Source organism: Geotrypetes seraphini, chromosome 3, assembly GCF_902459505.1.
Source record: "Geotrypetes seraphini chromosome 3, aGeoSer1.1, whole genome shotgun sequence".
Classification (NCBI taxonomy): domain Eukaryota; kingdom Metazoa; phylum Chordata; class Amphibia; order Gymnophiona; family Dermophiidae; genus Geotrypetes; species Geotrypetes seraphini.
The window spans coordinates 185879102-185902587 of NC_047086.1; the positions used below are offsets into that span (position 1 = coordinate 185879102).

General features: G+C 39.9%; 1 protein-coding gene across 3 annotated transcripts in view; it reads right to left on the bottom strand.

The window, feature by feature from the left end:
• Positions 1-2862: 2862 nt before the first annotated feature.
• Positions 2863-23486, bottom strand: part of LOC117357509 (cyclic AMP-dependent transcription factor ATF-7) — a 302271-nt gene continuing 281647 nt past the window's right edge. For all 3 annotated transcript variants that reach the window (XM_033938227.1, XM_033938225.1, XM_033938226.1), the window contains exons 11-12: positions 5224-5332; positions 2863-4462 (exon numbers count right to left, since the gene is read on the bottom strand). In XM_033938227.1, coding sequence (XP_033794118.1) covers positions 4245-4462; positions 5224-5332 — 327 coding nt within the window. In that variant the 3' untranslated portion in view covers positions 2863-4244. The remainder of the gene's footprint in view (positions 4463-5223; positions 5333-23486) is intronic.

The window sequence follows — 23486 nt, forward strand, 5'->3', positions numbered from 1 at the left end:
TGCTGTCACAGCCTGTACTCACAGACCAGGGGAAATGACGCTGCAGCCTGCCTCAGCTCCTTGAGAAAGTATCTGGATCTGGAGGGATTTTCTGCCTTGATCCACTGGTCAGCTTTCACAATGAGATCTTCGGGTTGCCAGACGGACTAAACCTTCAAACCCCCACAGGCCACAGCGAACACTGAAAAGAGAAAGGGGGCAAAACCGCAGCTGGCACTATCAGTGCCCCGAAGGATACTACTGATGCTAACAGCCTACGCTCAAGCTCTTGACCGAGTCAAGGAAGCGAGCAACCTGTGAGGGCTCAGAACCATGAGCTTCATAAATATTCAGCAGGCTGGCTTAACAGGTCCCTGAAGGATTCACCTGCCAGCTGCAGAGTCTGCTCCTCTCTAAGCAGGCACAGCTGGTCCTGGAGCCATGTAAAAACCGCAAACAAGTAGAAAGACCGCAAAAAAACCCCACCACACTGAAAAAATAAAGAAATAAAGGAAATAGATCAGAACGACATCATCATGCTCACCTGCAGAAGGAAGAACTGAAGAGGGCAGCAGAGACCGGAGCAGATAAAGGAGAGCTGAAAAGCTGTGATTAACATCTTCTGCAGAATGCTTGTGAGCAGGCATGGACAACCCTATAGTTCAGCATATCATTCCTATTGCACTGGAACAGGTTGTTTTGGTTTTTTTTTTAAACTTTCCCATTCTCTCTTGCAATTAGTTACACGCCACAGTAATGGTCTGCTTGCCTTGCCAGAGATCAGGACAGAGCTTTCAAAAGATTAGTTTTAGTTAACTCTTTCCTTTAACACTTGCTGCAGAAAGTGTGTTGTGTACATTTCTTTAAAATAAAGGCTAGTTCTGACCTTACACATTCAGTCAGTCCACATGGCTTGGGAGTCCAACCCAAGATCCTTCATTTTTCAATTCAGCTCTTAACTGTTGAGGCATCAGGCTACAGCATGGATCACTATTACTTGGTAATACCACAGCCTATACAGAAGGTATAGAGCTCAACTACAAAACATTTTCTGATGTTAATTTACCATTCACTGTGAATGTCATTTCTTTTTTTTCATATTTGTTGAGAATATCCTAATGATATTACAGAATATCCTAATGTAATATACTAAGCAGGTAATTTTATACAGCCTTAAGTAGCTCTTACAAATCTGCTTGGGTGCATTGTACCAATGTAAGTACATATTTTATAAAACACATGTACACATGCATAGAGTAAACAAACATATTTACACCTTTGAAGAGAATTTTCTCACTACTGGTGCTCACTACAGAAGCCTATTTTATAAAAACATACAAGCAACTATGTTGCCTTTATAAAACAGGTTTTTAAAAAAATGAATTGTGTGGCTTGTTAAGAAACTGCCCACACTGCCAAGTCCCCCCCATCCTGCAGAAAACAATCACCTCATGAAACCAGAAAATAACCAAGCACTTTTGCAAAAGTTAGCTGGAGAATAAGCTAGAAGAAGAAAGAGTAGGTCAATGATGTACAACATAAAACAAAACTAACTTCTATCTTTTTATATCATCTTGCACTGCTGTACGGTATGAATAGTGTTGGTCTACACTCGGGGTAGAGAATGGTCAACAATAATTTGAAGGGGTTTATGCTGGAGAGAGGACCCTGAGTTCACCTGGTCTGGCTAAATGAAGGAAATAATTTGAAGATAAAAGATGAATTCTACTGCTGCTTCATTTCACTTTCAGTGCAAAAATATCTACAGTGACTCCTATTGTATTTTGAACATCTTTCATCAAAGATGTTCTTGTAGAATTTATCTAGCTTATTCTGAAAGCCTTCTAGAATAATTTTGGTCATATCTATGTCTACTGGGAGCTAGTCATTGTGCTTGAGCGACTGTGCCACTTGTCCAATGAGACAGTTAATTAAAAAGGGGACTCCACCAGGTCACAACGTAGCTTTAACCATCACTATACAGGTATCCTTGGTCTGCTGCTTTTCACACCAGTATGATTCCTATAGTTGCTTTCCATTGGACACCAAGAGCTCGAGTGTAGGCCCATACCTTTTTTGGCACACCACAGCAGAAACTGCCAATTCAAGCCATGCAGCAGATAACATGGATCTCTTGGTGAACTAAAGAATACCTACATTGACTGACAGAATCAAAGAATGTATCTTCACCCAGAGCTGCTATTCTGAAGCACGGTGAATCAAAAGATTCTTTCCCTCACAGGACAGCAGTCAGAAGCCTAAAGCTGTGCAAGCTTGGAAATCACTGCACCTGCTGGTGTAGGGGCTACGCGTGCCACCCTATACCATCAGCATAGTAACAAACACGGATCCATTTGCACTGTTTCCTTGCATCTTCAGCAGGATCCTTGTTCCCTTGCTGCCATCAACCTTCCTTCACTATATTAGTTACCTACCATAATGTTAGGCTGACAATTGCAAGGTAGTTTCCTTTCACAAAGTGAGGGAAAACCAACAATACCTGCAGTGCGAGTACACAAGCAAACAAAACAAAACTGCAGGGAAATGTACAGGGTACAGGAATTTAATCAGTCAAAAGGTAGTAAAACAAAATACATAAAAATATCCAAATTGCTGGTCCAAATATTCATGTGGACTGGACCCGACACGTTTTGATACAGGATATTTTCATGCCTGTGTTTTTAAAATTCTGTTTTTATCCAATCTGGTTTCCTTATGCTCTGCGTACTAACAACTGGGACTCCTGAGGAAGGAGTGTTTCTTCGAAACACCGACCATGTCGGGTCCAGTCCACATGAATAGTTGGACCACCAACTTGGATATTTTTTATGTATTTTGTTTTACTACCTTTTGACTGATTAAATTCCTCTACCCTGTACAGTTTCCTTTCACAGACAGATTCACTTACTTCAGTCTACAGCAATTGGACTGTTCCACAAACTAGCCCTATGCAAGAAGCATCTACACTGACCACTATTACAAACTTCAGGGCAGTCATAGGCCAAAACTGCTGCTAGGTTTTAGTGTCATTGCAAAGTAATCTCTCATCTGTAATACACATCCTAAAATATATAGGCAATTATAACCCAGGCAAGCCGTCAAGTACCTGGAAATCAGTAAAATAACGCCTTCACCTTGAGCAAGGTATAAGCTAAAGGCAGCAGATTGGGGAAAAACTGGAACAAAATATTATCAATTTCTCAATAACTACATCATAAGACACATTAGCTTGCTGATTATTAAAAAAAAAAAATAAAATCCTCTGCTGCAAAAATTACAGATGTAAAGTAACTTCATAGCAGGGTATGGATCCCTGGACCTCTCTTTTACATGGCTGGACCAGCAGCAAATTCTAAAACTACTCCTTAGCACTATGACCTTGCACACTATCTTATTGCTGCAAGAAAGTGGAGCGGCTGGAAAAGAAAGTGAAGCAGCGAGTATGGGAGCTAGCAGTTACATTAAAAGCAGCAAACATCGTAATGAATTTTTTTGTTTTAACTTCTAAAATTTGTTTCTCTATAGCACCCAAAGAGTGAATGAAAGGTTAAAACGGAGAATTCACAACTAATGAATGAGAATACAGAATATTTATGTTTGGGGCACAGAACCGTAAAGGAAGGGAGGAGGAACAGGTTTAGGAAAATTGTGAAACAGTGGAGCATAAGTTCTGCTTTCTCAAACATGTCGTGACACTGTCATGGAATGCTGTCTCTGGAAAAGTAAACAAGACACAAGGTACACAGAAAAAAACAGAAGCAACACTATGCAGATAAAGGTAACTTCTTGCCAATAACCTTCCAATATTGTCATGAAAACTAACAAAACAAGAACAATGTTGACGGGGAGGCAAAGGAAGGGAGACAGCAAAAGAGAATACGCAAACTTCCAGTGCTTAGTGTTGATACAAGGGATGTCTGAAAAAGGTCATTTCTTGAGTTGTTTGAGTGAAGTTTTTCTTTTCTTGTTTACTTCTGAAAATTCAGAAACTGACTATGGCTACAAAAAGATGGTCTTGCCAGCTCCTCTCAAGAGAAGCCAACAAGAGATCAGAGGACAGAATTAGGGGGCCATGATATGTATATGAGGATATGTATAAAAGCTCCATAGCTGCCTTTACTTACTTAAAAAATATATATATTTTTGTATGTATATATATTTATATATATCCATATCCGTCCCCCACTGTTTGGGGACTTAGTTGTGATCAGTTTTTCAAGCTGTGAGTTCTCATTGGTTAGTCCTATGTCATGTGACTCGTGACATCATCTGCCAGCAGACTGGGATTGTGGTGATATGATGACATGTGACTGTACAGGCAAGCTCAGTTCTGTCCTTTGGTTGGCCATCTGCGTAAGGACCGAGGTAGCCACAGCTTCAGCAGCTGAACGGACGCTGAGCCCATTGGAGGTGGCTGTGACTGAACTGTGCTGGATGACTGGTGCAGGGGACCCTGTGGGCTCAGAACTCTCCTTTGGGCTTTCTGTTTTCCAAAAACACATAGAAAAAAAATTAGCCCCAACACACACACACGGTCTCTTCAGTTTATTTCTTTACTTTGGCTTTATTACATTGTATTTCTGCTAATTGTCAGAGTGCAGAAGCTTCCTCTAATGCTTATCACTGGGCTCAGAGCAAACTTTTATAAAGCAACATGGCACTTTCCCATAAACCAGGGGTGTCAAAGTCCCTCCTCGAGGGCCGCAATCCAGTCAGGTTTTCAGGATTTCCTCAATGAATATGCGTGAGATCTATTAGCATACAATGAAAGTAGTGCATGCAAATAGATCTCATGCATATTCATTGGGGAAATCCTGAAAACCCAACTGGATTGCGGCCCTTGAGGAGGGACTTTGACACCCCTGCCCTAAACCATTATTATTATTATTTTTTTTCAAATCTTTATTCATTTTGCATCATATAACAAGTGTAACAATAAATAACAGTTAAAATTGAATACAACACTTGTAACTTTATCATATTCAACATTAAAACATAATTTTAACCCAATCCCTCCCAACCCAACCATAATCTATGCATTCACAAAACTCCTATATAATATTTTTTATTATTGGTCTAAATATTAATAAAATTATAAAATCTCTCCCCCCATCCCTTCCTTTTTATTGTATTTATAATGGAAAAATGGTATCTATTCATTACAATATCTTGTCAATGGCCCCATTATTTTATAATCAGCCTTTGCCTGCCCCTATTCACTCAGATGGGAAAGCTGGCACTCACCCAGATAACCTTGTGTCTTCTTCTGCAGTGCAGTAACTGGGCAGTCCTTGTGAGCCAGAAGTAGCTGCTTCAACTGAGCAACCTCATTTCTCAGAAGTGTCACTTCATTCTACAGGAGGAAAAGGAGGGATAAAGCATAGTTACTCACCTGTAGCAGATGTTGTTCAAGGGCAGCAGGCAGACATTCTCACACATGGGTGACGTCATCCATGGAACCTGGCACAGACAGTCAAAAAGTGTACCATCATTTTAAATCTTTAAGTCCGCCCATGCTGAGCATGTATGGGTGCCTTCCTGCCCGATGCTGGCTTGTGGGACCATAAGTTCAGTAAGAAAGATAAGAAGCTAACTAGGGGAGGTGGGAGGGCTGTGAGAATACCTGCCTGCTCTTCTCAGATAACACTTACTACAGGTAAGCAGTGGTATAGTAAAGGGGTGCAGGGGAGGCGGTCCACCCCAGGTGTGGTCTTCCTAAGGGCGTGGCACCCCTCCTCCCTATGGCCACCCCGCTCCTCTCCTTGCCACATGCCCCTTGCCTTCCCCCATAGCTTTTTTACTTCCCCAGCACAACTACAAAGCTGCACTTCTGGGACCTGCGCCTTGGAAGTGACATCAAAGGGTGAGCCGACACCGACGTGGGCATGCTGATCACGCTGGAAAAGTTTAAAAGGTTTGGGGAAAGGGGGCACAGGGGGGCAGGGGAGGGGTGCCGCTCACCCTTACTATACCACTGAAGGTAAGTAACTATTGCTTTATCCGAGGACAACCAGGCAGCATATTCTCACATATGGGACTCCCTAGCTGCCAGGATCATGCCTTTGAGAAGAGGGTTATTGGCAACCACCATGAGCCTAGCAAAACCAAAAGGGTTGGAGGGAAGTTGACATCTAAGTGAAGAATACATTTTTGGAGAACTGCTTTACTGAACCAACTATTCTATCTGGAATTCTTCTTTAAACAATACTGAGATGTGAAGGTGGGAATTGAGGACCAAGTGGCTTTGCAGATGTCCTTGATGAAAGTGGAATGTAATTGAGCTACTGAAGTTGCCATTACTCAAACTTTATGTGCGGTGACATGACCTTCAAGCGTCAGCCCAGCTCAGCCCGAGCATAGCAAAAGGAAATATAGTCCGTCAGCCATGAGGAAATGGTTCTCTTAGTGACAAGATTTCCTAGTCTGTTAGGGTCAAATGACAGGAACAGCTAAGTGGAAGTTCTGTGAGATTTGGTCTGACCCAAGTAATAAGCCAGAGCACGTTTACAGTCCAATGTATGGAGTGCAGCTTCACCAGAGTGAGAATGTGGTTTTGGAAAGAAGACAGGGAGAACTATAAAATGGTTCAGATGAAATTCCGAGATGACCTTTGGGAGGAACTTCAGATGAGTGCAAAGAACTACCCTATCGTGGTAGAATAAGGTGGATCTGACACAAGCACTTGAAGTTCACTGACTCGGCCTGCAGATGTAAGAGATACAAGGAATATGACTTTCTACGTGAGATGCTTGAGAGATGAGGTTGAGGGTGGTTCAAAGGGAGACTTCATCGGAGTAGAAAGTACTGCATTAAGGTCCCACACCACTGGAGAAGGCTTGAGAGGTGGCTTGGTATGATAAAGGCCTTTCATGAATCTAGAGACTAAGGGATGCACAGACAATGACTTTTTGTGTGGTGATGTATGGAAAGCACTGAAGCATTAAGGTGAACTCTGACTGAAGTAGTTTTGAGACCAGAGTTGGAAAGGTGCAGGAGATAGTCTAGCACATGTGATTGGATCCAGTGAGTGGTGATTACACCAGACTGTGAAGCGAGTAGAAGTGCTGTATAGAAGGTTTTCTAGAATCTTCAATGATGGGAATAATGGGAAAGCATCTACTCATTGGAAGAGAGATACATGCTGTGAGTGCTAACGAACACAGATTGAGATGAAGGAGAGAACCCTTGTTCTGTGTCAGCAAGATTGGAAAGATTTTAAATGTGATCGATTCCCTATTGTTGAGTTGTAGGAGTAGAGATGGTTGAAGTGACCACTGAGATTCTGTAAGAATCATGGTGGCTCATTCTTAGTGAAGTTTGAGTAGAGTTTTCTCAACAAGGAATTGGAGGAAAAGCATAAAGAAACTTCTCCCAGTTGAGGAAGAAGGCACCCAACTCCAGAAAATCTGGAGTGTAGATTCTGGAACAAAAGGGTGGAAGTTTGTGGTTGTAGCGTGATACAGACAGGTCCACTTCTGCGGTCTCTCATTCTGACAGTATCTAATGTAATAAGGTTGGGTGACCATTCATAAGGTTGCATGAGTCCGCTCAACTTGTCCACTAAGACATTCTGCTTTCCTGCTAGGCAAACTGCTTTTAAAAATATGTTGTGAGGAAACATCCAAGACCAGATTTGAATTGCTTCTTGGAAAAGTGAGTGAGAGCCTGTGCCTCCTTGATTGTTCAAGTAGTACATGGTCACCTGGTTGCCTGTTCGAATGAGGACTGCATTATTGAGGAACCTATCTTGAAATGTGTAGACAGCATTGCGGATTGCTCGAAGTCTTAGGAGATAGATGATGCCGATGCATGCCTAGAGGGGGAAATGTGTCTATGCTTCTTAGCTTTCTTATGAGGTTCTCCGGAAGGTAGCATTGGCAAAGCAGAGGTGGAACGGGTTGTCAATGCTACCTTGTTGTTGGATGTTGAGCGTTGGAGTCTCTAGTCATTCCCGATGTACATGAAGTTGACCCAACTTCCTGGCTTTAAGTGACCTCTTCTGTAATTGAGAACAGGGTGTACAGGAAATATCTCAAAGTTCAGAACCTAGGCATTGGATACACCAGTTAAGTGAGTCTGTACCTGAAATGATCCTGTGGCACTGGGGAGGTCAAGCAGATGGTAAGCTGGACACTCCCGGCCTGAAAACAGGCTGAAGAGAGCCTGACGGCCCGAAATAAAAATTTGGATTAAAAAAACCTTTTAAAATTGAATGGAAGAAAAAGAAATAAAATAGAAAAATATGATGAAAACAAGGGAAAAAAAGAAATGGGAAGGCAAGTTTGACGAGCTTAGAGAAACTCTAAGGAACAACTTCTCAGCTCTGCAGAGAACTGATGGGCTCGCGAGCTGATATCAGGTGGGAAGGCAGCAGCATGCACGTGATATGGGCAGACTTAAAGATTTAAAGTGACAGTCCAATTTTTGACTGTCCATGCCGGGTTCCTTGGATGACATCACCCATATGTAAGAATATGCTGCCTGCTTGTCCTTGGATAAAGATTTATACATACACAACTAAAAAAATGTTAATGTCCAATTCTCTGAAATCTGTTTTTCCTTAAACTACAGTGGTGTGCAAAAGTCTGGAACCACTTGTGAATTTTGCATTTCTTCAACTTTCTGACCTTTTAATTTCTTGGTTGGCCCAATAAATTTGTCTGTGTACTTACATTATAAGGGATACATTTGGCTATTAATCAACTTTTTAGGATCATTTGTTTCTAATTTTACAATTTAGCTATTATAGCTTTTATAGATCATGCTTCAAAACTAGATTTGAGACTGTCTAATCAACACGCATTATTTCTGACTAATTAAGAGGCTGCTTTTGCCAGCCAGTCATAGTCTAGACATCTAGCTAACAGGGCAACTATAAAAAACACAGGCTTTCAGACAGGCATATGTACTCTAGTCTAGATGATGTAATTTCAAATGGGAAAATGGTAAATTTATTACAATTGCAACAATCATTTGGCATATCAAAGTCTCAAGGTTATAAATGGTTGCAGTTGAAACAGGCCATTCAGAAAGGGTTCCCTGATTGGCGCACCTTAAACAATCAGTATAGCTTGCCGGGCCTATGTTTCCAGACAGATTTTCAAGGGCATCAGGCCGCTAAGCGGTACAAATTAATATCTGAATATTTGGCAAAAAAAACCTAAAACAAGATTAAAAGACATTTGGAGTACAGAAACAAAGCAGCATATTTCTGTTACACAATGGCCACGGATTTGGACTTGGAGAATGAGATGCACAGCATCAGCATCTATGAGACAAACCCTATCCTGCGGTCTGAATTGGAGTTCAAAATCGGGGGTGGGTGTAGGTATTGTAGCTCTTAAATCTAAAATTTTTTTGTTGAAGTAGCTGGCAAGGGTGTCGACCGATGGCATGTGTTTATTATTATTTTTCAGGACCTGTGTAGTGTCTGTTAGCCTATTCACCAGTTTAAACAGTTCTCTGCTATTTATTTTAGATGTTCCTATTTTTTGTGTGTAGTGTTTAGAACGTTTTCTTTTATCAGAGTTTTGTATTTTTTCATTTTTTGTTTCCAGTTTCTTTTATCTTCCTCTTTATCTGTTTTGAGCCATATTCTTACTAGTTTTCTGAGTTCCTGTTTGAGAACTAGTAGTTCAGCATCGAACCACTCTCTTGATACCCTCTCTTTCTTTACGTATGTTTGACTTGGTGCTATTTGGTTTAACACTTCTTTGGTGAACTTTCCCCATATAGTAGGAAAGTCCTGTTCTTCCTCAATTTTGAGAAATAATTCATAATATCCCAGAATTCAGTTGGATTTAGAGAATGACACGGTGGCTGTTACCCACAGCTAGCCGCGGGTAACCCGCCAAAACGGTGACCAAAAGAAAAGGTCACCGTGAGATCGGGGACAAGGCCATTCACTGCCCCGTGGAGTGGTGAATGGTTAGCACGGGGCGGTGAACGAGCGTGAACGCGCGGTGAAGAGCGTTTGATCCGGCAGCCCTCTCTCTCCTGCCGGCTGGCCATGCATCTCCCTCTCTCCTATTCCCTTACCTTCTCTTGTTGTTGATACTGGCGATTTCTATAAGGCTATGTGCTGTATTACAGCCGGATCCTTGAAGTTGCGTTGCGTTGCCTGCTGGGAAAGTCTCCTCCGATGCAACTTCCTGTTTCCGGTTGCATCGGAGGAGAATTTTCTAGCAGGCAACCTGACAAGACTTCAAGGCTCCGGCTGTAATACAGCACATAGCCTTATAGAAATCGCCAGTTTCAACAAGAGAAGAGAAGGTAAGGGAAAGGGAAGGAGGGAAATCCATGGCTGGACGGCAGGAGGGAGCTGCTGGACCGTGTGAAGGGTGCTGGGGATGGGAGGATGGAGAGGAGAAGATGCTGAAGACGGGGCAGTCCATGGAAGATGCGAAGGGATGCAGGGCCTCATTTGGTTTCATCAGTAAGAGCAAGGAAATGGGGCCAAAATGTAAGAATAGTGAAAATGGTTAACCACACTGACAAGATCCTCAAAAGGTTAACCAACCAGGAGAAAAAAAACCTTTTGAGGATCTTTTCATCAGTAAGAGCAAGGAAATGGGGCCAAAATGTGAGGCCCTGCCTCACGGAAAAATCAAAACCTCCTCAGAATTGTTGCATTCAGAATTGTTGCCCTCTGGTTGATTCTTAAAAAATGCTGAGCCATTTTCAAAAAGCGGCATTGGCTTTTGGCAACAAAAATAAGTGACTGGTCCAGGGGTGTCGGTCAGTGTCAGAAACTGCTAGAAAGCCCCTGTGTTGTGATGCAGTGGGAGAGATGCCCATTCTCTCTGCTACATCACAACACCCATTCCCTGCTGTGGTGGCGAACACCACGCCTGGAACAGCGGTGACCCCCCCATGCAGTAGGAGAAATGGCCACACTCTCCTGCTGCCCTAAAATCCCGGCCGTGACCCCCCCCCACAGCAGGAGAGATGCTCATACTCTCCCGCTGTCCTAAAATCCCGGCCGCGACCCCCCCCCTGCACAGTGGGAGAGATGCCCACTCTCCCCCACTGACAAATGACCCCCCCCTCCTGTTACCTCAAAATAGATAACTCGGAGGGACATGGACTCCCTTCTCCCACCTGCCTGTGTTGTCTAAAATGGGCCTTCTCCTCCCCAGTGCATCTTGGGATGCACCAGGGAGGGGCTTGAGACTCTGATTGGCCCAAATTGTTTAAGACCCCTCTGATTGACGTCTGGGTCAATCAGAGTCTTAGAGTATTTGTTAGTATGGAGAGGGAGAGAGAGAGAGATACCTCAGTTCATTTAAGAAGCAAAAGGGAGGCCAAAAGTGGCTAAGGCAATTTTACACAGGGAATAATAATAATAATAACTTTATTCTTTTATACCGCCATAACCAAAAGTTCTAGGTGGTTTACACTAAAAAGAGCTGGACAATCAGCAAAATACAATAATACAGTAAAAAATACAAATATTTGTAAAATAGAATTTCAATAATAAAACTCTCATTAAGTAATAAACTTATCGAACAAAGTGGTCTTAATTAATTTCCGGAAACAGCAATAGGATAACATAGTGATACCAAATATTACTTTGCAGCTCTTATGAAGTATAGTTTAGGTTGGAAAGTGGAGAACTTTATATCAGTAGTATAGTTAAAACAAGTATGATGGGAGGAAGAGGAAGTGAGAAACTTAATACAGTTGTTAGAAGCAGGAGATTGAAAGAAAATTGTTAATCCCTTCACAAAGCATTTAATGGGGGCTTGTAGGGAGGTGAAAAAGGTTTTAGGAAAAAAAGTTCTTTGGCCAGGCTCCTATTAAAGATTACAAGGAAGAGAGAGGATTATTTTGCAAGATGGATGAAAAAAGGATTAGCAAGTTTTCATCAGATGATTGAGGAGGTAAGTTTCATTCCATTTTTTAAAAAAAATTCTTTATTCATTTTCATATTTTACATCAAGTGCTCAAAATATTGAATTACAATAAATGAATATACAATATCACTTTTATATCTACTACATAAAACTTTAAACATATTTTTATCCCCACCCTTCAAGTATTTTCCAATCACCTTATACACATCTAATATAATAAAACGCTAGACGCGCATGCGCACTCAGATCTGCGTGATCTGAAATCCCTGTTCCATGAGATGTATATCCGTGGCTTTGCAGATGTGCGCATGCGCGAGACCCGAGCCTTACTGCTTCCCAGCCGCATTGTTTGCCAGCCGCAACCGTTGCACTCCCTGCTCTCCAGATCGCGGTGTACTGTGAGCTAGGGAGAAAGCAAGGGCTCAGTCTTCGTCGTCGTCTTCGCCCCTCCCCCCCAATCCCCGTTGAGCCTCCCACCCGATTTTCTCTTCTCACGGTCTGGCCGGCTACCTTAGTCCCTTGCCGCCGCCACCCCCTTCCCTTCCCTTCCCGCGGTCGACAAACCTCTTGGCTCGAGCAGCGGACGCAGCACTGTAAATACGCTGCTTCGCGGCCTCTACTGCCCCGATTTGCTCTTCCGTGTCTCTGATGACGTCATCAGAGACACGGAAAAGCAAATCGGGGCAGTAGAGGCCGCGAAGCAGCGTATTTACAGTGCTGCGTCCGCTGCTCGAGCCAAGAGGTTTGTCGACCGCGGGAAGGGAAGGGGGTGGCGGCGGCAAGGGACTAGGGGAGCTGGCCAGACCGTGAAAAGAGAAAATCGGTTGGGCCATGAAGAGACAGGGAGGAACTGGGAAGAAGGAAGAGGGAGGAAGAGGGAATGGGGCCTGCTTTGGGGGAGGGGTGTGCTTGGAGGCACACAGCTTTGCTTGGGGGGGGAGACAGAAGGGGGGCCACGGAGAGACAGGGAGGAACTGGAGCTGGAGAGGGAAAGGGGCCTGCTTTGGGGAAGGGCTGTGCTTGGAGGCAGACAGCTTTGCTTGGGGGGGAGACAGAAGGGGGGGCCACAGAGAGATAGGGAGGAACTGGAGCGGGAGAGGGAAAGGGGCCTGCTTTGGGGGAGGGGTGTGCTTGGAGGCAGACAGCTTTGCTTGGGGGGGAAACAGAAGGGAGGGCCACAGAGAGATAGGGAGGAACTGGAGCGGGAGAGGGAAAGGGGCCTGCTTTGGGGGAGGGGTGTGCTTGGAGGCAGACAGCTTTGCTTGGGGGGGAGACAGAAGGGGGGCTATGGAGACACAGTTAGGGAGGAACTGGAGGGGCAGAGGAAAAGGGGTCTGCTTTGGGGGAGGGGTGTTCTGGGAGGTAGATAGCTTTGCTTGGGGGGAGACAAAATGGGGGGCCACGGAGAGACAGTCAGGGAGGAATTGGAGGGGTAGAGGGAAAGGGGTCTGCTTTGGGGGGGAGGCGTGTGCTGGGAGGCAGACAGCTTTGCTTGGGAGGGGAGACAGAAGGGGACCATGGAGACACTGTCAGGGAGGAATTGGAGGGGTAGAGGGAAAGGGGTCTGCTTCGGTGGGAGGGGTGTGCTGGGAGGCAGATCATTTTGCTTAGGGGGGGAAGACAGAAGGGGGGCTATGGAGAGACAGTTAGGGAGGAACTGAAGGGGGAGAGGGAAAGGGGGCTGCTTTCTAGCACCCGTTAATGTAACGGGCTTAAAGACTAGTTATATATCATATTATAACATGTTATGTAAAATTATTTTCATTACCCACCCCTCCATATGTGCCACAAAGAAGACCACGAAAAAAGAAAAGAAGAAGAGAAATCCTACTATTCATTCACTACAATATTTTGTCAATGGCCCCCATATTTTTATAAATTTAGTATATGTCCCTCTTTGTATTGCTATTGCTCTTTCCATTTTGAATATATGACAAATTGTATTCCACCAAAATGTATAATTAAGGTTACTATGATTCTTCCAGTTATTGGTTATATGCTGAATGGCAACCCCTGTCATGACTAATAAAAGCTTGTTATTCTCTGGTGAAATTTGACTTTTTTTTCTCATCATCATTCCAAATAACACGGTATCATATGATAGTGCTACATGATTTTCCATCAATGTATTAATTTGTGGCCAAATTGCATTCCAAAAACTTTTAATGTGGGGACAATGATACAATAAATGATCCAATGTCCCAGGTTCCAGATTACAGTGCCAACATTTATTAGACTTAGAACTATCTAATTTTTGCAAACGTGTAGGGGTCCAAAACACTCTATGTAACAAAAATAACCAAGTTTGTCTCATAGATGCTGACACTGTACATCTCATTCTCCAAGACCAAATTAGTGGCCATTGAGATGCAGTAATTTGGTGCTTAATCTCAATGCTCCAAATGTCTTTTAGACCATTTTTTGGTTTTTTATTCAAATATCCAGATATTAATTTATACCACAATGCGGCTTGATGCCCTAGGAAGTCTGCTTGGAAGCATAAGAACTCTAAACTATATTGATTATTCAATGTTTTCCATTCAGGGAACCCAACCTGAATGGCCTGCTTCAATTGCAACCATTTAAAACTTTGTTTTTTACTAAGACCAAATCTATGTTGCAATTGTGAAAATTCCAGCAGTTTACCTTCCGAAATAACATCATTCAGAGATCTAATGCCTGCAATAATCCAGTCCTTCCAAAGGATTTGAGCTCCGCCAATTTTAATCTTGGAGTTTATCCATATAGACTGATTAGTTGACTTGTTTATTGGGATAGGTGTTAATTTACTAATAAACCTCAATGTTTTCCAAGTATCCATTAATATCTTATTTTCCCTGTATCTTCTAGGCATGTTGATACTTGGAAGATGAACTAAATTTAGGGGAAACATAAGGCGCCATTCCAAATATAACCAACCGGTGCATTATCTATAAGTTCTGGGAGGATCCAACACATACCCTGACATAAAATATAGGCTTGATGGTACCTATAAAAATTTGGAAAATTTACCCCTCCCTCCTTAATTGATTTTTGCAAAGTTACTAAAGCTATTCTATGCATTTTACCAAGCCAAAGAAATTTCGTTAAAATGTTATTTATCTTTTTATAAAAGGACCCCTGAAAATAAATAGGTATCATACTCATTTGGTAGCAAACTACAGGCAAAATCATCATTTTAATAGTTTGAACTCTCCCCCACCAAGAAAGATGTAAAGGATTCCATTGCTCACACAACTCCGTAACTCTTTTTAATACAAATTTTTCATTTTCTTTTACTGTATCTTCAATTGTATTTTTAACTTGAATGCCAAGATATTTAAATCCTTCTTCCTTCCATATGAACGGAAAAGCGTCAAATAATCCTTTTACACAATGAACATTTAAAGGTATAAGTTCAGACTTACTCCAATTAATTTTATAACCTGAAAATTTGCCAAACATATCAATTAATTCCAATAGACAAGATAAGGTAGACTCTGGATTCCTCAAATAAAGTAAAATATCATCCGCATATGCCGAAATTTTATATTCCATATCAGAATATGGAATACCCTGTATCCCCCTTGCTTGCTGTATTGCTAACAATAAGGGTTCTAATACAACATCAAATAACAAAGGAGATAAAGGACAACCTTGTCTAACTCCCCTCTGCAATTGAAAACCTTCAGATATCATATTGTTAATATTTAATCTTGCAATCGGGAAGCTATACAATGTTTTTACCATTTGTATAAATCCAGAACCTATACCAAACCATTCTAAAGCCTGATACATAAAATTCCATTCTACCCTATCAAACGCTTTTTCTGCATCCAATGAAACTGTAAAAGCCAGTTCATCCATTTTTTTGGATAAATTTAACATATGAAACAATAATAGAGTTATTAGAGGAATGCCTTTTAGCAACAAAACCAGTCTGATGCGTGTCTATAATATGTGGGAGAGCTTTGGCTAATCTCAAAGCCAAAATTTTCGCCAAAAGTTTATTATCCACATTTATTAAAGATATAGGCCTGTAGTTCGAAACCAAAGTAGGATCTTTATTTGGCTTAGGCAAAACAATTACTACTGATTCAGCCATAGTACCTTTAATATCACCTTTTATAAGTTGTGTCTGATATAAATTTAGTAAATATGGGGAAAGGACATTTTGAAATGTTTTATAAAATTCTACTGTATAACCATCACCACCTGGAGCGGATCCAACTCTAAGAGATCTCAATGCTGTTTCTAATTCTTTTAATGATATAGGTTCATCTAAACTCCGTTTTATATGATCAGGAACCTTAGGTCCATTAATTAAATCTAAAAAATTTTTACCATCTTTTTGCCTCTCCAAATAAGGCTTGGAAGAATACAGGTCCTTATAAAATTTTAGAAATTGTTTTAAAATTATATCCATTTGATTGGTTATTATACCATTATCATCTTTTATCCCATTAATGTTAGTTCTTCTTTTTTTTGCTTTAAGATAATTTGCCAATAATCTTCCCGCCTTATTAGAATTTCCATAATACATTGTCTGTTTGGAAAACAAATCTCTTCTTATCATTTTTGAAGCTAATTCATTATATTTACCTTTTGCTTTCAAAAGAGCTTGCAATACATCATGTTCCCATTTACTTACCAATTTAGTTTCTAGTACTTTAATTTCTTTTTCTAACTCTATATACTGCATTTTAATCTGTTTCCTAACAAAAGCAGAATATGATATAATATGACCTCTCATAGTCGCTTTAAAGGCGTCCCATACATTTTCAATAGATGTATCTTCCACTAAATTAATTTGAAAGAAATCACTAATTTGTGTTTTAAAATTTTCCAAAAATTTTTCATCCACAAGCAATGCATTATCAAATCTCCAAAGAGGTCTTCTATTTTCTAATTGATCTAATTGTAAATCTATCCATACTCCCGCATGATCCGAAATGATAATAGGATCAATGGAAGCCTTAATCACTTGCTGCACCTTATGTGATGAAATAAAAATATAATCTATTCTTGAAAATGATTTATGAACCTGTGAGCAAAATGAAAATTCCTGATCATTAAAATGAAGAATACGCCATATATCCTTCAAATCACATGATTGAACCAAATTATCTAAACCTAAAGATTTTATATTTTTACCTGGTTTTTTATCCATTAATGGATCCATTACAGCATTAAAATCTCCAGCCACCACTAAATTAGAAGCAGCCAGTGGTAACAACATACTCTGCATCTTTTTAAAGAATTCTGATTGATTCGAATTAGGGGCATATATATTGAACAACGTCAGGGTATTATTTCCCATACTCATATCAACATGTAACCATCTTCCATGTGGATCTGAATTTACTACCTTAAAATTGGCCATACACTTCTTATTTATAAGAACTGCTACCCCTGCTTTTTTACCTGCTGCTGGAGCAAAAAAACATTCTTTCACCCACTCACCCGCTAGTTTCTGTGATTCCTTTATATTAAGATGAGTCTCCTGCAGACAATAAACATCGGCGTTTTGCTTTTTTAAAAATGATAATACCTTTTTCCTTTTGATTACATGATTCAGGCCATTGACATTAATAGAAAATATCTTAAAAGACATAATATATTTTAAACTCCTCATCATAATCTTCCTCTTCCCTTCTTCCATAACTAAGATCTAAAGAACTTCTCCCAATGGCACACATTCTTACCCCTAAATTACCCAATCCCTTATTCTTTTCCTTGATCATCCTAGTAATATCTTTAATGCCCACCTTCTTCCCACCCCTCCCCCCCCAATATAATGACTGATTAAGGACACACATTGGACCAGTAATCCCAACTTCCCCCCTCTCCCCCAGGCAACCAATATTTATTAATAACCCCTTTATCATTTATTAAGACAAACTCATTACCCCTCCACAATGTATCTAATTATATCTCTCTTCTAATCATAAAACCTTTTTTTTTTTTTTTAAATACCATTTTAAAGTAATTAATTTCTCTATCTATTATTTAACCTTTGGTCACATAACCATATTTATTTCCTAACATTCCATTAACGCATTTTTATCTTTTCACCAATCTCTAATTCATTCCACCAATATTTTATTTCATTCAACAAAATTCTATCATAATCATATATTTAATAAATTAGTATCATTTTCTTATATCTTATACTATCCATTCCATCTACTCCTATCATTTTTTAATATCCAAAAACAAATATCCATATCTTCATATATTTCTGTAAAAATTGTTTTCAATTTTATAAGTTTTTATCATCTATTTATATTTAAACATTTTTATTTCATTTTCAAAAATAAAATTTTCACTTTATAATTTTTTTTAATTTTTTTTTAATATTTCCTCTTTTCCAAAGTAAATCCAATCTTTTTAAAACTATAATATCACATCATCAATCTTTACATTCCTTCAGCTACCAATAAATTCTTATTATGTATCTTTTTTATATTATTCATTTTCCTTTCTTTTACTTGCATCTAAATGTCATATAACTTGTCCTGTCTATCATTAGTCCATTTTGCAATCTGCTTCTTGTTGTCCTTTCATTCTTTATTTTCTCCTTTACTGACTTATTAAATTAGCTGAACTTTCATATTTATTTCTTATCTCCATCCATCCACTCTTAAGACTCTTGACTGCCAATTGTCATTTTATTTAATATCCTTTTAGTCTATCAATCCTGCTTTCTTCTTCTTCACATCAATTTCTTTTCTTATCCATTCTTCACTTTTCCCTTTTTGTTAATTTGTCAAGTCCTTTATTCCTTCTTGTTCATTCTTTACTCCATCCATCCATCCTTCAGTCTCCTAAAGTTCAGTCAAATAACTTCATTTTAATGTCTTTCCAGTCCATCCTTCATTCTTCTTTCTTCTTTACATTCTTTTATTTTCTTTTTCACTTGTCCATTTTTATTTCCTGTTCTTTGTTGCATATTCTTCTTTCTCCAACAAACAAAAGTCCCATAGTTCTTTATATTAAACTTTTTGTTCAATATCCATCAATCCAGTCTTAATATTTATCCCTTCATTTCAACATCCATTGTGCTAAAATGACATAGGTTCTGATTTTGAAAGAAAGGTCTTTAGCTTTTCCGGGTCAACAAAATACAAAGATTTATCCCCACAAGATACCCTCATTTTTGCTGGGTAATATAACCCATACTTATATCCTTTTTCTTTTAATTGAGGTCTCAGATCAAGGAATTTCTTCCTAATGTTTGCTGTATTTTTAGCAAAGTCTGGTAAAAACCATATTTTGGACCCTTTATAGTTTAAATTTTTATCTTTTTTGGCAGCATTTAAAATTTCTATTGTTTGCTGGTATCTTAACATCTTGAATATTAATGGTCTTGGTCTCCCTTGATTTTCCAGACTCTTTATTGGAATCCTGTGTGCCCATTCTATTTCCAAAGGCTGTTTGAAATCCAACTGCAGTAATTTAGGAATTAAATTTTCTAAAAACTGTATGGCATTTTTCCCTTCCAAATTTTCTTGTATTCCAAAAAGTTTTATATTCTTTCTTCTTCCACGGTTTTCGTAATCTTCCAGCTGATTTTTCAATTGAATTATTTCCAAACTGTCATTTTTACATCTTTTTCCTTCACATTCTAAACCCTCCATTTTAACTTCTAACTCTATTGTTCTTTTGTTAGCTACTTCCATTTGTCTGTGTTTATTCAGTATTTCTTCCTTCATTTCTGCCATATTACTCACATTCTCTGTCAGCATTTGTTTAATTTGCCTCAGTTCCCCCATAACTTCAGCTTTGCTTAACTCCTCCGACTCATCAGCAGGAAGCGGAACCTTACTCGGGGTAATTTGATCCTGCTTCTGCCTTTTCGCCGCCCCACCAGTTTCACTTTTACTCTGTCGGGTGCTCGCCATGCTCCCGCTCTCCTCTCCGATATTTTTCGCCAAAATCGGTTTAAAAGGGAAATCTTTTTTTAGTCAACCGTTGCCCAGGTAAGAGGAGCGCCGCGATCACACGTCCATTTTGTGTGTGCGCTAAGCCACGCCCCCTAGTTTCATTCCCTTTAATGCTCTTTGAGAGTAACATGGTATTGCAAACAGTGGTGTTGCCAGACAACAAATTTTGGCCTGAGCTCAAAGTGAGTGGGTCAGTGGCAGTCAGCCAGCCAATTTTGGGTGGGCACAAAGTTTTCTCTGCCCTGTCCTATCCCCACCTCAAACTATAAATACTTAAGCTAATGAGGATCCCCAAGCTCTATTAGCTGAAGACTTTCTCTGAAAGTGGCCAGAACTACCTTTTACTACGCTTGGCAGGCAGCAGCAAAGTCTCTAAGCCAATGATGCTGCCAACCCATACATACCTAGTTGTCCGTGGTTCAAGGATACTGTCACCAACTGCAGAGCTTGATAGAAGGGCATTCTGGCTGTCTTTGGAGGAGGTCCTCAGCTGGGGTTGCCTACCTGCTATACAATAAGGGTCAGGACTGGTATTAGACCTGCTAGGGCCCAGGTCAGAAAATAAAGGAGGGCTCCCCTCCCTGATCTCCTTTCTAGAGAATGACAAGGGGACAAATTTGTCCCTGTGGGATCTATCTCCATCCCTGCAAGCTCTGTCCTCATCTGCACAAGCCTCAAACATTTATAAGTGCTTTCTCAATCCCATGCATAGCATCTTCCCTTTCTTTCCTCCCCCACCTCACTCACAACTCTCTCTCTGGCTTCAAAGGGGCAGTGATTCCTACACACTGCCTGCCGCTAACCCAGAAACTTCATCACTTTCACAGCCTGCCTGGGTAGAAACAGAAGTTATGAGACAGGAGGCAGAATCTGGCTTGCTTGTTTCTTCTGACTGCCTCTTGGGCCCAACGAACCGGCCTTTGACCTAAACCCCCTTTGGAGCCTGTGCATGCTAACAGGAAGAAAAACACAGTCGGCCCTGAACCTGGAGGAAAACTGCCATGAAGCCTGAGCTCAAACCCACCAGCAGACGATCATGGGGCGAGCTATGCTCCCAAGGCTCCCAAATTGTAAATGTAGGCTGTCCAAGTGGGTGCACTGCAAAGCAGCCTACCTCTTGGAAGCAGACACTCTGCCTCAGAGTCTGCACTCTCCTGTAGCCAGAGTTGTCCCTCAAGGGGATCCTCTGAAGCATGAAAAGGAAGCCTTGTGAAAGAGCAGAAAAATACTTAATTTAAAGATAAATAAACACGAACAGAAAAGACAAGCTCCTACTGTCTCGCTTATAGGAAGACAACTGAAGAATTGGAGGACAGCCCAGAGGTAAGAGAGGAGCAGCAAAAGTATGCAAACAAAGCTTCCTACAATATTTCTCAATGAGAAGGGATTGACTACCCAAAGGTTCAGGAATAGAGTGGGGTTTGAGTGATAGTTGGAGACTTGGACTATAATGATAAAAATGATATGCTGTGAAAAAAATGTTTTGGTTGTGAGGTTTTGAATAAAAATGAAATACAAAGTTAGAGATATATAGAATGACTCCTGAGCTCCAAGTAAACTATTTGGAAATGGAAGCATTTAATATATTTGTCCTGTACTTGTAAGAATTAGAAGTAAAATTTCACTGAGCTTAGTATGATAAATATTTTGGGATTAATAACCCAAAAATATATTTTATAAAATGGGAGTAATGTGCATGGGATTCACTTGGTCTCCCAGAATTTCAAACAATATCCTGAATCAGAAAAAAATTCATGGAGTGTGCAAGAATATTTTTCTCAGTCAGTTATCTTTCAAATGCTGCTAGTTTTAGTTCCAAAATAAAACAACAAGTTCAGTTATATTTGGAGAAGGCAAAACACTGATACAAAAATAGAAGCTCCAATATTACTTGCGACTATACTTCAAATCAAATTTAAAATGCTGTAAACTGATTTTAAAAAATGGAACAGTTACAAGCAAAAGCAAAAAGTGGAAAAGAAGCATAATGGCTTCCAGGGAAGACCAGTCCAAATTCCACTGCAATTCTTTTTTTTTTTGCAAATCATTTTTATTAGTCACCCAGAACTGCAACTCTTTGTGATCTTGGACAAGTCACTTAACTCTCTACTGCTTTAGCTACGAACTCAGATTGCAAATCTTCTGGGGCAGGAAAATACAGTACTTACTGCCTTTCAATTATGGCACCAATTTTATGGAACTCCCTTCCCTTTTTAACTTAGATCAGAAACTTAAGAACATAAGAATAGCTTTACAAGTTCAGACCAATGGTCCATCAAGCCCAGTAGCCCGTTCTCATGGTGGCCAATCCAGGTCACTAGTACCTGGCCAAAACCCAAGGAGTAGCAACATTCCATGCTACTGATCCAGGGCAAGCAGTGGCTTCCCCTGTGTCTTTCTCAATAAGAGACTATAGACTTTTCCTCCAGGAACTTGTCCAAACCTTTCTTAAAACCAGCTACGCTATCCGCTCTTACCACATCCTCTGGCAACACACTCCAGAGCTTAACTATTCTCTGAATGAAAAAAAATTTCCTCCTATTGGTTTTAAAAGTATTTCCCTGTAACTTCATCTAGTGTCCCCTAGTCTATGTAATTTTTGACAGAGTGAAAAATCGATCCACCTATACCCGTTCTACTCCACTCAGGATTTTGTAGACTTCAATCATATCTCCCCTCAGCTGTCTCTTTTCCAAGCTGAAGATCCCTAACCATTTTAGTCTTTCCTCATACAAGAGGAGTTCCATCCCCTTTACCATCTTGGTCGCTTTTCAAGTGCCACTATATCTTTCTTGAGATAAGGAGACCAGAATTGAATGCAATACTCCAGATGAGTTCGCATCATGGAGCAAAACTCCCCATCCCCCTTTTATGAAGCCGCATTAGGCTTTTTTTTTTAATCACCGGCCACGATGGTTAAAGCTCAGACGCTCATAGAATTCCTATGAGAGTTGGAGCTAACCCTGCTGCGGCTGGCAAAAAAAAAGACTAAAGCGGCTTCATAAAAGGAGGTCTTTATTTTTAAGATTTAAAAAAGCCCAGTTAAAAGCCTATCATTTTTCGCAAGCTTTTAATACATAGATTTTTTTTTCTTTATCTAATGGTCCAAATCAGTTTCATTTTCTTTTTTGCAGGCAGAACTTAATTCCCTTTCCTTATGTTTTCACCATTCCCCCAGGATCCCTTGAATTACTATAATCAACCCTCATATCTACCCATGTGTTCCAGATCGTTTTATGATGTTTATGTCTTATTATTCCTTCTCTTTTATACTTTTTATTATAAACTGATTAGATTTTAATTTTTTTTTGTTTGTTTTTTAAGTTTTTTATTGATTTTTTCATATATCAACAAGTGTTATAAATTTTCCATACAATTATCTTAACAATACACTTGATATCTCTATAATGTACTTTATATAAACCATATTTTATATTATTTTTCTTATGAATTTATATAACATATATATTGTAATGATTTAGTCAAATATTATTTAATTATGAACCCTTTTCCCTCTCTTTATCACGTTAATTTCACATAATACTATCATTCATTATGATATATTTTTTTATAATGTATAATAAAGAAAATAAATTCCTTACCCCTTCCCTCCCTCCCTTCTTTAACCATTATCTTATTATGGGAAAAAATTAAAATCGGTCATTGCAAAAATCTGTTAATGGTCCCCAAATCCTCTTGAACTTATCCATATATCCTTTTTGTGTTG